Below are 12,605 nucleotides of genomic sequence, written 5' to 3'. Positions count from 1 at the left end.
AAAAAAATTATTTATAAACCAGTATCAAACCACCATCCTGCTTTCCTGATCTGGGTTTGTGTATAGCCTTATAACCTATTGGACAAAGACTCTTCAATCTAGCATCGTCAGCAGAAGGGAACCATGTTTCAAATAAAAACAAGAAACCATATTGATGTAGTTTGATTAAATCATTAATTATATCAGTTTTACTTACTGCAGAATGTGTATTAATATATGCACAAGGAATGGGAGTTCTAGAAACGTCCTCATCATTTGTAATATGTATTTTAACATGGTTTGGTCATTTGGAAGTTATTTTAAAATTACTAGAACTTTTAAATTATATTTCAGTTTTCCCATAGTGGTAAGTACTGGGATTTCTTTTGTCATATAAATACTACTATCCAATAAATGAGAATCAAATCTGAAACTGGCTAAATTTCCTCACCATTGGTCAGATGGTACTGAAAGAGATTTAAAAGTGGGCATGTAGAAGTGCACTAACCTCTCTCTCTCTCTTATTATAAGTAAGAAAACAATGATGAATAACTCCCACCACAGCATTTTTAGAATGAATAGAAGCTCAACCAAATAAATGATAACACAGGGGTTAGGCTAAAAAAAAAAAGCTCTATGCTCAAGATAAGAACAAAGGGGTTCTTTTACTAAAGTGCGCTGAAAATGGCTTGCAGTAGTGTAGGTGTTGGTTTTGGACGTGCGCCGATCCATTTTTCAGCGCACATGTAAAAAAAGCCTTTTTAAAATTTTTGTCCAAAATAATGGATGTGTGGCAAAATCAAAATTGGCGTGCGTCCATTTTGGGTCTGAGACCTTACCGCCAGCCATTGACCTAGTGATAAAGTCTCACACAGTAACCAGGTGGTAATAACCTTTGCGTGTCAAATGCCAGTTGGTGCACATTCGATACGTGAGTCCAAAAATACAAAATATTTTTCGGGCGTACGTATCGGGGACACACCAAAAATAAAATTACCACAAGAGCCACACGGTAGCCAGGTGGTAACTCTATTTTGATGTGTGTAGGATGTACGTAGATGCTTACGTGGCTTAGTTAAAGGGCTCCAAAGGAAACTGCAAATGAAAGCTAAAAAAATCTAAGACACTAACCTTCACTTTTTAAAACAGATATAAAACTACCCTACCTGAGGACCATTGATCAAAATCCACGTAATGACAACAAAATCACAGTTTCAACAGCAAGTCACTGCACAAAGGAGCACGCACTGCTAGGTGCCTCCTCAAATGAGAAGGGCGTCTGATGTGACTGAGGTGGGCGTAGCTTGTTCACACGCCTTGGATCACTAGCCAGAAGATGACACAACAGCAAATGTGTAATTAGCTGTAATAGCTGGGTAGAATTTAGTAGCAGCGATTAGCTAGGAGATAAAGATTTATATTCCGCTAATAATTTCACAGTTCCAATTGGATTATGAATTTTAAAAAGAAACCAGTGTAGTATCTGGTAATTACACAATTCTAGTGAGTATTAAAAGCATTTATACCAGTGCTCCATGAAGCATAATTAGATAGAAATTATAAACATATTCATAATCACTAATTCTTATTTAACCCATATCTGTGAAAAAGAATAGTTTTAATTTTCCTCCTAAAATCTAAACAACTGAGAGATCTGTAAAACCTTACGTCTTTTCCTAATCTAGAAGCTTGAAAGGCAAGAAGATATTTAAAGATTTTCAGCCTTTTTTTGCCTTTACTAGTAGGGAAACTAGATGGGTTACAAATACTTTATGTGATCTGATGGAGGTAGCAAAATTAAAATGCTCATACTACTACTTATCATTTCTAAAGCGCTACTAGACGTACACAGCGCTGTACACTTGAACATGAAGAGACGGTCCCTGCTCGACAGAGCTTACAATCTAATTAGGACAGACAAACAGGACAAACAAGAGATAAGGGAATATTAAAGTGAGGATGATAAAATAAGGGTTCTGAACAAAGTGAATAAGGGTTAGGAGTTAAAAGCAGCATCAAAAAGGTGGGCTTTTAGCTTAGATTTGAAGACGGCCAGAGATGGAGCTTGACGTACCAGCTCAGGAAGTCTATTCCAGGGAAATGGTGCAGCAAGATAGTGCTTTGGTGTTTTCTAAAGGTAACATAAGTGCCTAAGGGACCCTTTTACAAAGGTGTCGGAGGGCCTATACGCATACAGCGCGTACCAAATTGGAAGTACTGCCCGGCTAGCATGTGAGCCAGGCGGTAATTCTGAATTTGGCACACACTGAATCCTGCGGTAGAAAATAATTTTCTATCTTCTACCATGGGCTGCTTACCCGGCGGTAAACAGCAGTTGGCACACACTGCATGCTTACTGCATGGATACTGCGTGAGACCTTACCGATACCCTCTCCAAAAGACATTACACGATGTGATAACCCGCAAGCGAGCCTTCTCCAGAGTAGCCCCCACACTCTGGAATGCACTGCCTGAAAGGCTCCGCGTAACACAAGACTATCTGTACTTCAGGAAACAGGTGAAAGCTTGGTTCTTCAACCAGACCTTTAATGGAAGAAGTAACTAACTTGTTAGTGTCACTCACACACACAAGGAGTAACACGGGCTGCACAAGGAGTAACATAAGCTGCACGACATGTTTATCCACTCCTACCCTAGCTGAGATGGTTATCTCTCTGACCATGTGCAACTTTCTTTAAATTTGTCACCTTACTTTCTAACTCTTCTTACTCTCTTACCTATCTACTTGCTCCATCTTTGCTTTACCCTTCACTATCAATTAAATTGTTCTATTTTGTGTTGACATTGTAAGTAGTATACTATTGATTATTCAAACTTAATCTATTAGGGACCACTGGTTCACTATCTCAATTTCTCTACATATATCCAATGGTGTTAAAAATTTTCATCTCCCAGTATGAGATGTAAATATGTTGTTATATTATCAACCCAGGACCTCAACGCTACCAATCTTGGCTTATTCAATAAAGAATAATTGCTCCTGTTTTCTTATTGTCTCAAGAGCGTCATCGCTTATCATTGGAGCTATGTTCCTATCATTGGTCCTTTTATTTTCATTTTCATGTGGCGAGAGTCCCCACAACCAATGTAAAAAAACTCCAAGGGAGAGAAAAAACAATGGTTTCCTGACCTACTCGCCGCTATTACACACTCATACTGTGAGTGAAATATTTACTCTACCTATTTCCTTGAAATCTAACATGTGGTACTACTATCAATATTTTACGATTAACTTCTTTTCACTTTTAATTTTATTTCTACATGGACAGCACACATATTTTGCCCACTCCCGGCTGAACACTTATCTTAACAGCTTGTATCCCTGCTGTATTGTAACTCAGAGCCTTCTGTTTTTCATTACTGCTCCATCTTCCCAACTGGTTGGTACATTTTTTTCTCTTTGTGCTGTCCAATTTTAATTCCAATGTTATTTCCAATCTCCCTTCTTAATTTCTTTCTTTAATTCTTCATTTCTTCCTCAAGCATGTCATGTTTCGCAGTTGTTATTGCTGCTTCAGGATGAGTTCTTTTTGCTTTTTTTTCATTCGATTTCCCATTCCAAGATGGCCACGGTATTTAAACAGATGCCCTCCTGGCCTGACTAATCCCAAAGATGGAATCTTTTAAAGGACTATTCCTTCTTAGTAGAATGCCTTCCATTCCGCGTTTTTATTTAGGCCATAAGGTGTTGTAGTTTTATACTTATAGATCAATGTTTGTTCTTTCTGCCATAAATGTCTTTTAATGTCAGTGATCAAAGGGTACAGCAGAAAATGCGGTAAATGCTGTATATGTTCTAATATAATAGAAAACAAATCAACAATATCAATGTCTCTGGTAACATCCAATGGAAAATACACAAACCAGGACTCAAGCCAACAAAAATATAAATACTTAATGTCACAGCTTATACACGTATCAACTTATACATCTAGTGTATTAATAGAGGAGGATTTTTTCATTTCGTTTACATCCCATCACCACAGTGCTATAATAATCTAATCAACTTGCAAAATTTGTATATATTTGGTGAAAAGCTGTGTCCTACAGGAAGCACCCCCGCAGCTGTCATCCAGCCAACCAAAGATCCTCATCCCTAAATCTCCAAACATCTGCTTTCTCTTTGGCTAAACTACACCTAAACTGCTCATCATAGTTGAGCCATGCCCAACCTCCATACGTGCAATATGCATGCAAAATCAAATCCAAGTATTTCCATAAACCAGGCAATAAAACAGGCTTCATGGACCCTAATACACTAGCAAATGATAGCAACCAATTAAAATTTGTCCTAGACACTTTTCCTTTCTTTTTTTGCCCCAAATCCTTTTGGTCAATTCCTTTCTTTCTCTCAGCACTCTCTTGATCTCTTTCCAAGAGCCTAAATAAATTGATATAGCAATCTCTGAGAATTTCTTGATGTAATTTCCTCAATACCTGCTGAAGGAGCAATTTCACACAAATTATGCCCATTTCTAGAAACTTGCATAGACCCAGCTGAAATGCTAGCCTCCACTGGCATTGAAACATCTCCTCCACTACAACCTCCCACCTCAGAAGAAGAGGAAGATGACATAGACAAAGAGGAATCCCAGACTTCCATGGGTCTAGCTGTACACTGATGCATTTCAACATCAAAGCACTTGACCACATGCTGCAATCTGGAAAGATTTTTTTTATCCTTCAAACATCTACTCAGTGACAACCTCTTATTGCCCATTTTAGAACTCTATTGCAACCCCCAACCCCTTATATTAACCCTTAACCCACTCACACACCTTAGATATTATCACCCACAACTTCCCATCAGAATCCAACCTCACACTTCCAGACACAAAATGGACAGCCGCGCCATGGACCAACAAAAACAAGTGAATAAAACATATAGTACGAGAGGTCAAATTGACCCGCAAACATTCTGGCAACAATTCTTTACAGACGAATGGACAACTCCCACAGACTCCCCCCCAATTTCTCCAAGAATGGGACAAGAGAGGCAAAACAGAAGGAGATAACATAGCACCAATACAAACCAGAACCTCACATAGAATAAATTCTATACCATGGTTCAATGAAGAACTGAAAGAACTAAAAACACAAGTCAGAAGATTAGAACAAGCATGGATCAAGAAAAAAGACAAACATACACTCAAAGACTGGAAAAAAAAAACTACAAAGGAAATACAAATACACTATCAGACAAACTAAAAGAACATACTACAAAACCACAATAGGACCAAATTACAAGGACACACACAAACTCTTCACACTCGTAAACAGACTCCTAAACACTACACCGGTCACCTCTAACAACACAGAAATCCCATCTGCAACCAATCTTGCAAAGTACTTCAATGAAAAAATCACAAAACTACAACTCATGATACCTACTAATAAAACTGAGTGCACAAGCATCCTTGAATGCCTAGACTCAAAACTAGGGGAATGCCCAGCAGATCGATCGTGGACCAAGTTTGACACGATATCTTCTGATGAATTCTCAAAATGGCTCGGAAAATACGCTAAGTTACAATGCAAATTGGACGTTTGCCCCAATAGCCTAATAAGATCAGCCCCCAAACAATTCAAAAAAGACCCTACGAAGCACATAAACTACAGGCTTCAAAACGGCCTGCTTCCCACGGAGAAAGGAAACATCCTACTTACCCCACTGCCAAAAGATGCGAAGAAAAGCACAACGGACCTAACTAACTATCGCCCAGTAGCATCTATCCCACTCATAACTAAACTCATGGAGGGCATAGTGACGAAACAACTCTCTGATTACCTAACCGAACATTCAATTCTGCACGAATCACAGTCAGGTTTCTGGACAAATCACAGCACTGAAACGGTACTAATGTCAGCAATGAACGCTTTCAAACAAGCAATTGCAACCGGCAACAACATACTCCTCCTACAATTCGACATGTCTAGCGCCTTCGACATGGTTAACCGTGAAATACTATTACATATACTAGAATACTTCGGAGTGAACCTGGGGGGCGTGTCAAGATGGCGCCGTGAGCGGGCGTGTTGGAAGCGAGCTCCTGCCTTTTGCTTGCGGAACTTAGAATTATATACCTGTTTTTTCTCGCAATGCCGCATACCAAGCGTAAAGGGACGACTCGGGGATTCCCCTTCACCCCGCGACGTCCACACCGGCAAGCGGAGGTTTGGAACGCTTCTTCCCCGCGTTGTCCCGAAGAAGCGGAGTGGAGTCCTTAGCGGGTGGGGTCGGTGAAGCGATCCCCCCGCAGGAAATAGAAGTTTCTCTCTCCCCGCCTTCTACGACGCCTCCTTGCCCTGCAACTGCCTTGAGCGAGATGGGGTTTCTCTTGGAGCCCGGAAAGGGCTATCCTGGGGAGCCCAGAGGGGAGCCTGGCTCTGTAAAGATAGCTGCAGCTGCAGAGGAGACGGAGGTGAGCCTGGGCAAGATCTGGCTGAAGTTATTGGAAATAGAAAAAACCCTGAGACAATCTTCGGACGAGGTAAAGACTTTGAATCTTAATGTACAGGAGGTGAAAGTCTCCCTAGATATGGCAAAACAAGATTTTACTTCAAAAATTGAGGCCTTAGAGATAGAGACAAAGCAAACTGAAGATTTTAAAATGGCTGTGGTAAAAGACAATATGGAAATCAGAAGAAAACTGGAACAGGTAGAGAATTTCAATAGGAGATTAAATCTCCGAATGTTGAATTTTCCTAGAATATTGGGAGAATCTCCAAAAGATATGTTCCAGAGATATCTAAAAGAAAATTTAAATTTTCCCCAAGAAGTATTTCCTTCATTGAATAAGATCTATTATATACCAAGTACGATGAAAAAAGTTGGGACAGAGAATTCTATTGATTTACAAAATGTCACAGCCATTTTGGAGCAAACAATTGAAGAATCACCTGAAAGGGGGACATTGATAATTTCCTTCGTATTTCAAAAGGACTTAAACGCAGTAATGCGTCTTTACTTTAAATCTACTAATCGAATATTTGCAGGCCAAAAGATTTGGCTTTATCCAGATGTGACTAAGTCCACACAAGAAAAACGTAAAAAGTTTCTATCTATGAGGTCAAAAGTATTGGATATGGGAGGTTCTTTCCTCCTGGCTTACCCCTGTAAATGTGTCATCAGGTTGAATCAAGTTAAATATATATATTATATGCCTGATCAGCTTCAGACTTTCCTAGACACTAAACAACGATAGAGTTAGAGATACAAATGGGACTGACGGAACCATAAATTTTCATTTATATGTTTGTATTATCTTCACTAATTCCTGCCCCCCAATTATTGGGGTCTAAAGAAGCCAATATTTTGTCTTTATTTAGACAATTTGTTTTATTATTATCTTTTTTTCCTTCTCATGTACTGTGTATTTAATGGCTGTATTACACTTTTGCAGTATGATAATTCTGTAATAAGTATATAAAAATTAATAAAAATTATGAAATATAGAATACTTCAGAGTAGAAGGCACAGTTCTCAAATGGTTCAAAGGATTCCTGACCACAAGATCATACCAAGTCACAACCAATGCGGAAACATCATCCCCATGGACACCTGAATACGGAGTTCCCCAAGGATCCCCCCATCACCAACTCTCTTCAACCTAATGATGATACCGCTAGCCAAACTCCTAGACAATCAAAACTTCAATCCCTATATATATGCAGACGATGTCACGAACTACATCCCATTCAAGCAGGATCTAAACGAAATCACCAACGAGATCAACCAAAGCCTCCAAACCATGCAGTCCTGGGCTAATGCGTTCAAACTGAAACCCAACGCAGAGAAAACACAATCCAGCTTATTTTCGAAAGAGAAAAACGCCTATAGTGCGACCTAAATCGGGAGATAGATGTTTGTCTCGCAAAGGCGCCCAAATCTGTATAATCGAAAGCCGATTTTGGGCGTTTCCAACTGCACTCCATCACGGAAATGAATAAAGTTGACGGGGACATGTCAGAGGCGGGGTGGAGGCGGAACTGGGGCGTGGTTATCAGCCGAGGAGAGATGGGCGTCTTTAGCTGATAATCGAAAAAAAGGCGTTTTTACCGCGATTTTGGGTCACTTTTTTTGGACCCTTTTTTTTCACGAACAAGTCCCAAAAAAGTGCTCCAACTGCCCAGATGACCACTGGAGGGAATCGGGGATGACCTCCCTGGACTCCCCCAGTGGTCACTAACCCCCTCCCACCAAAAAAACCCCACTTTAAAAACTTTTTTTTCCAGCCTGTATGCCAGCCTCAAATGCCGTACCCACCTCCATGACAGCAGAATGTGTTCGATCCTGTCACAGCCTTTCCCTGGGTCATATGTGGCTCTCGGGTGCAGTACAGGGTCACATCAGCATTGCATTGTGGTGGGTGTAGGGTATTGGACTCCGTGATTTCATTAGCTTGTGTTACAGTCTCACGATGTTGGTAGTTGGTAGGCTCTTCTCCCATGGTGCTTTTCCCCCTGCCTACTGGGTCAGAGTGTGCCCTGTTGTGTTTCCTGTTGTAGTCCATGCGGTAGTGGCCATTTTTGTAAGCCAGTTTTAGTTCCCTTTCCTGTGTTAGCCACGTTACAGAACTTAGTTCTTACCTTGAATGTGGCTGAAAGAGGACATTGTACAGCATTCTGCCAGCTCTGACCTACTGCTCATATCAGTACCAGAGAGACTTGTTGCCAGTGGGGCACAACTTCTAATCAGCAGTTAACTGTGAGTAAAGGCGGTTATTCTAATAAAGGACGTTTTCGGAGAGATTAGTCTTCAGGTGTCAACTGGTGTGCCAATGTTATATAGCAGCAACCAGTGCTAGAGGCCTGCGTGTATGCAGGTCCCTGGAGCACTTTTAGTGGGTACCGCAGTGCACTTCAGCCAGGTAGACCCAGGCCCACCCCCCCACCCCACCTGTAACACTTGTGCTGGTAAATGGGAGGCCTCCAAAACCCACTGTACCCACATGTAGGTGCCCCCTTCACCCCTAAGAGCTATGGTAGTGTTGTACATTTGTGGGTAGTGGGTTTTGGGGGAGGGGGTTGGGAGCTCAGCACCCGTGGTAAGGGAGCTATGCATGTGGGAGCTTTTTCTGAAGTCCACCGCACTGACCTAGGGTGCCCAGTTGGTGTCCTGGCATATCAGGGGGGCCAGTGTACTACGAATCCTGGCCCCTCCCATGACCAAATGGCTCGGATTAGGACGTTTTTGAGCTGGGCGTTTTTAGTTTCCATTATCGCTAAAAAAAAACAAACGCCCAGCTCAAAAACGTCCATTTTTTCGAAAATACGGTTCGGCCCGCCCCTTTACAGACCCGTTCTCGGACATAAACGCCCATGGAGATAGGCGTTTCATTTCGATTGTGCCCCTCCACGTCTTGTACTAACCTCACAACACAACAAAAACATCTACTCCAAAATAACCACACCATATTGTTCTCTTCCCGTCGCGCAAAACCTAAAAATTCTTGGAGTGACTATCGACTGAAACCTCACACTCGATACTCATGTGAAGAATACAACGAAGAGAATGTTCCACTCAATGTGGAAACTCAAAAGAGTAAAACCTTTCTTCCCGAGACATATCTTCCGCACCCTGGTACAGTCAATGGTAATAAGTCACCTGGACTACTGTAATGCACTATACGCCGGCTGCAAAGAACAAACTATCAAAAAACTCCAAACAGGAGTGCTAAACCCCTAAGAGAGAAACTCCATTGGCTCCCACTCAAAGAACGCGTTGAGTTCAAGATCTGCACGATAGTACACAAAATTATACACGCAGACGCCCCAATCTACATGCTAAACCTTGTGGACTTGCCTCCCAGAAACGCTGTAAGATCATCCCACAAATATCTCAATCTGCACTTCCCCAGCTGCAAAGGACTAAAATACAAGCTGACACATGCCACCACCTTCTCCTACTTGAGCATGCAGCTGTGGAATGCTCTACCTATAGACCTGAAAGCTATTGACGAAATAATTAACTTCCGCAAATCTCTGAAGACTCATCTCTTCCAAAAGGCCTACAAGGAAAATACATAGCCTACAAAACTACTTCAACAATCCACACAGTTACTGCAGCTCACCTCTAACTTACCTAACACATTCCGTCTATCCTCCCTAACCTAATCTTTAAACAGTAATAATTGTACTTGTTATCATGAAACGACTATGCCTATCTTCTCTTACCAACATTCAAACTATAAGAATTGTACCTGTTATCACAAAATGTTTGTCATAACCACACTCTGTAAGCCACTTTGAGCCTGCAAATAGGTGGGAAAAGGTGGGATACAAATGCAATAAATAAAATAAAATTCAAAACACTTCTAGCTAACTCACCAGAATTCCCAGGCTGTCCACTAGTTGAGGGCTCAGCTCCATCAGGATCTCACTGTAACACCACCTCCTGACCCCTGCTGCATTTCTGAGATCCTGCTCTTTTCTTTTGTTCCTCAGTCGCTGTCTCCACTACATGTCCCACAATGGAAACTTTTTTACCTGCTGACTGCTTACCCTTACCCTTTCCCTTATTCTTACCACCAGTCTGTAACTTTAAAGCCTGCTGACCTCTTGCAGGTTCAGCTCCCCTCTCAGACCAGGAAGTAAAACCAACCTCCTCCTTTCAGGCAAAATTCAGAACAGCCACATATACCAGAGAAGGGGGGGGGGGGGATGAGGTCCTAAAAACCAGACCCAATGACAACCAGGAACAGCAGCCCTTTAGTGTACCTCTTCCCAACACCCCCATGACTACACCAACCTGACAGACTGTGACGAACTGCGCTTAAAAATAACCCAGGCTCCACTTCCTGACATACTCTGCTTTAGAAACCTTATCTCACCGCGACCACCTCTACTCTCTGAGACTGGTGCCACCAACGTGATTCTACCGTCTTCACAGCGCAGCACAAACCACCCAAATAAAAGAACAGTAAAACTAAATTTGCTTGTAAAGAAACTCTCCTTTCACTTTTCCAACTCCCTCACACCACTTCCTCAACCTCCCACCACCCAAAATCGACTCCCAAACCCGCCCAAAACACAATCTCCACACTAGCTTCCCAGTTTTTTCTTGCATCCAATCACTTTCCTTCACCAACATTCTATTCCCGTTCCACTCCAAAACAGCTTCCATTATCACACTCTCTCAAAACTTCCCCTCAGTATTAAAGATCTAACACCTTTCAGCTTATTACTTAATTTATTACTCTCAACCCCTTTACCCCCTCCCTCTGTATTCTCTTTCCTATGATAAACTCCTTTACTCTGAATGCTGCTGTGGCCAAGGTTAAGTGTCCACTACTAATCTTAGTGGGCTTTACTTATCTTTGGTAATAGAGATATATTTATTATATTGTTTTTGTATATTAGTAGATGTAGTAGTGAATGCTGCCTTGATTGATTCTGGATTTAGCTCATGCTTTTCAGTAGTTAAATTCAATTACAACAAATGTTTCTCCTCAGGTGGCTTACAATTCTAAATTTGTACTCGGGGTAAAGAAGAATTAAGTACTTTGTCTAAAGTCACAAGGAGCGTCTGTAGGCTTTCAACTCTGACTTCCCTGGTTCTCAGCCTGCTGCTGTAACCACTAGGCTATTCCTCCACTACACCAAAAGTGACAGATAATGGTTATCTTTATAACTTTGAATATTGACACTGGTTTGTTTTGAATGTTATTGTTCTGTCAGTGATTAGATCGGGCTTTCATTATCCTTGTATACAATTTAAAACAGTGGTTTTCCACCCAGTCCTTGTGGCACATCGAACCAGTCTGGTTTTCCAGAGATGTGCAATGAATGTGTATATCTCCATTTTATGCAGAGCCATCTCATACATATTCATTTTAGATATTTTGAAACCTTGCCTGGTAAAATGTGTTCATAGACTGGGTTGAGGACTACTGTTTAAGACACAAACTTTCGCCTACTTGGTTAAGCATAAAATTAAAACCTTGTCTTGTTTTCCAGATAATACTGCTGGCATTGAAGCCAGGAAGAATGGATACAGCCGTAGGCAGCAAGAGTTATATTTCCTGCCAGTTGTGATATACGATAATAGTTATCCTGTCCAGAGCAGCACAGGCATGCTGACTATCCAAGTTTGCAGATGTGATTCTGAAGGTGTCATCCTGTCATGCAATGTGGATGCAATCTTCCTACCAGTGGGACTAAGCATGGGAGCTTTGATAGCAATCCTGCTTTGCATTATCATACTATTAGGTTGGTTTGACCCCTTTAACATAAAGTAGGTCTGTTATTTTACATACTATGTATTCAAAACACTTGACTATTAAGTTAATGTAAAGAAAGTTTTTTTTAAACACATGTTAACTGCATGACAAATACTACTACTACTACTACTATAAATCATTTCTATAGCGCTACCAGTCGTACGCAGCGCTTTACAATTTAACAAGAAGAAAGACAGTCCCTGCTCAAAAGAGCTTACAATCTAAATCAGGACAGACAGACAGGACAAATAAGGGATAAGGGTAGGACAGACAGATAGGACATAAGGGAAAGGGATTATTAAAGAGAGGAAGACAAGCTAAGGTTACGAGCAGGTGTCAGGTTAGGAATTAAAAGCAGCATCAAACAGGTAGGCCTTTAGCCCG

General features: G+C 41.2%; 1 protein-coding gene across 1 annotated transcript in view; it reads left to right on the top strand.

Annotated features, from left to right (window-relative positions):
- LOC115472878 (cadherin-12-like) overlaps nt 1-12,605 on the top strand; it is a 491,174-nt gene that overhangs the window by 458,931 nt on the left and 19,638 nt on the right. Inside the window, 1 exon segment of the mRNA XM_030207367.1 lies at nt 11,959-12,210. Coding sequence (XP_030063227.1) covers nt 11,959-12,210 — 252 coding nt within the window.

This window comes from Microcaecilia unicolor, chromosome 1 (genome assembly GCF_901765095.1).
Source record: "Microcaecilia unicolor chromosome 1, aMicUni1.1, whole genome shotgun sequence".
Lineage (NCBI taxonomy): Eukaryota > Metazoa > Chordata > Amphibia > Gymnophiona > Siphonopidae > Microcaecilia > Microcaecilia unicolor.
This window is presented reverse-complemented; position numbering and strand designations above follow the sequence as displayed.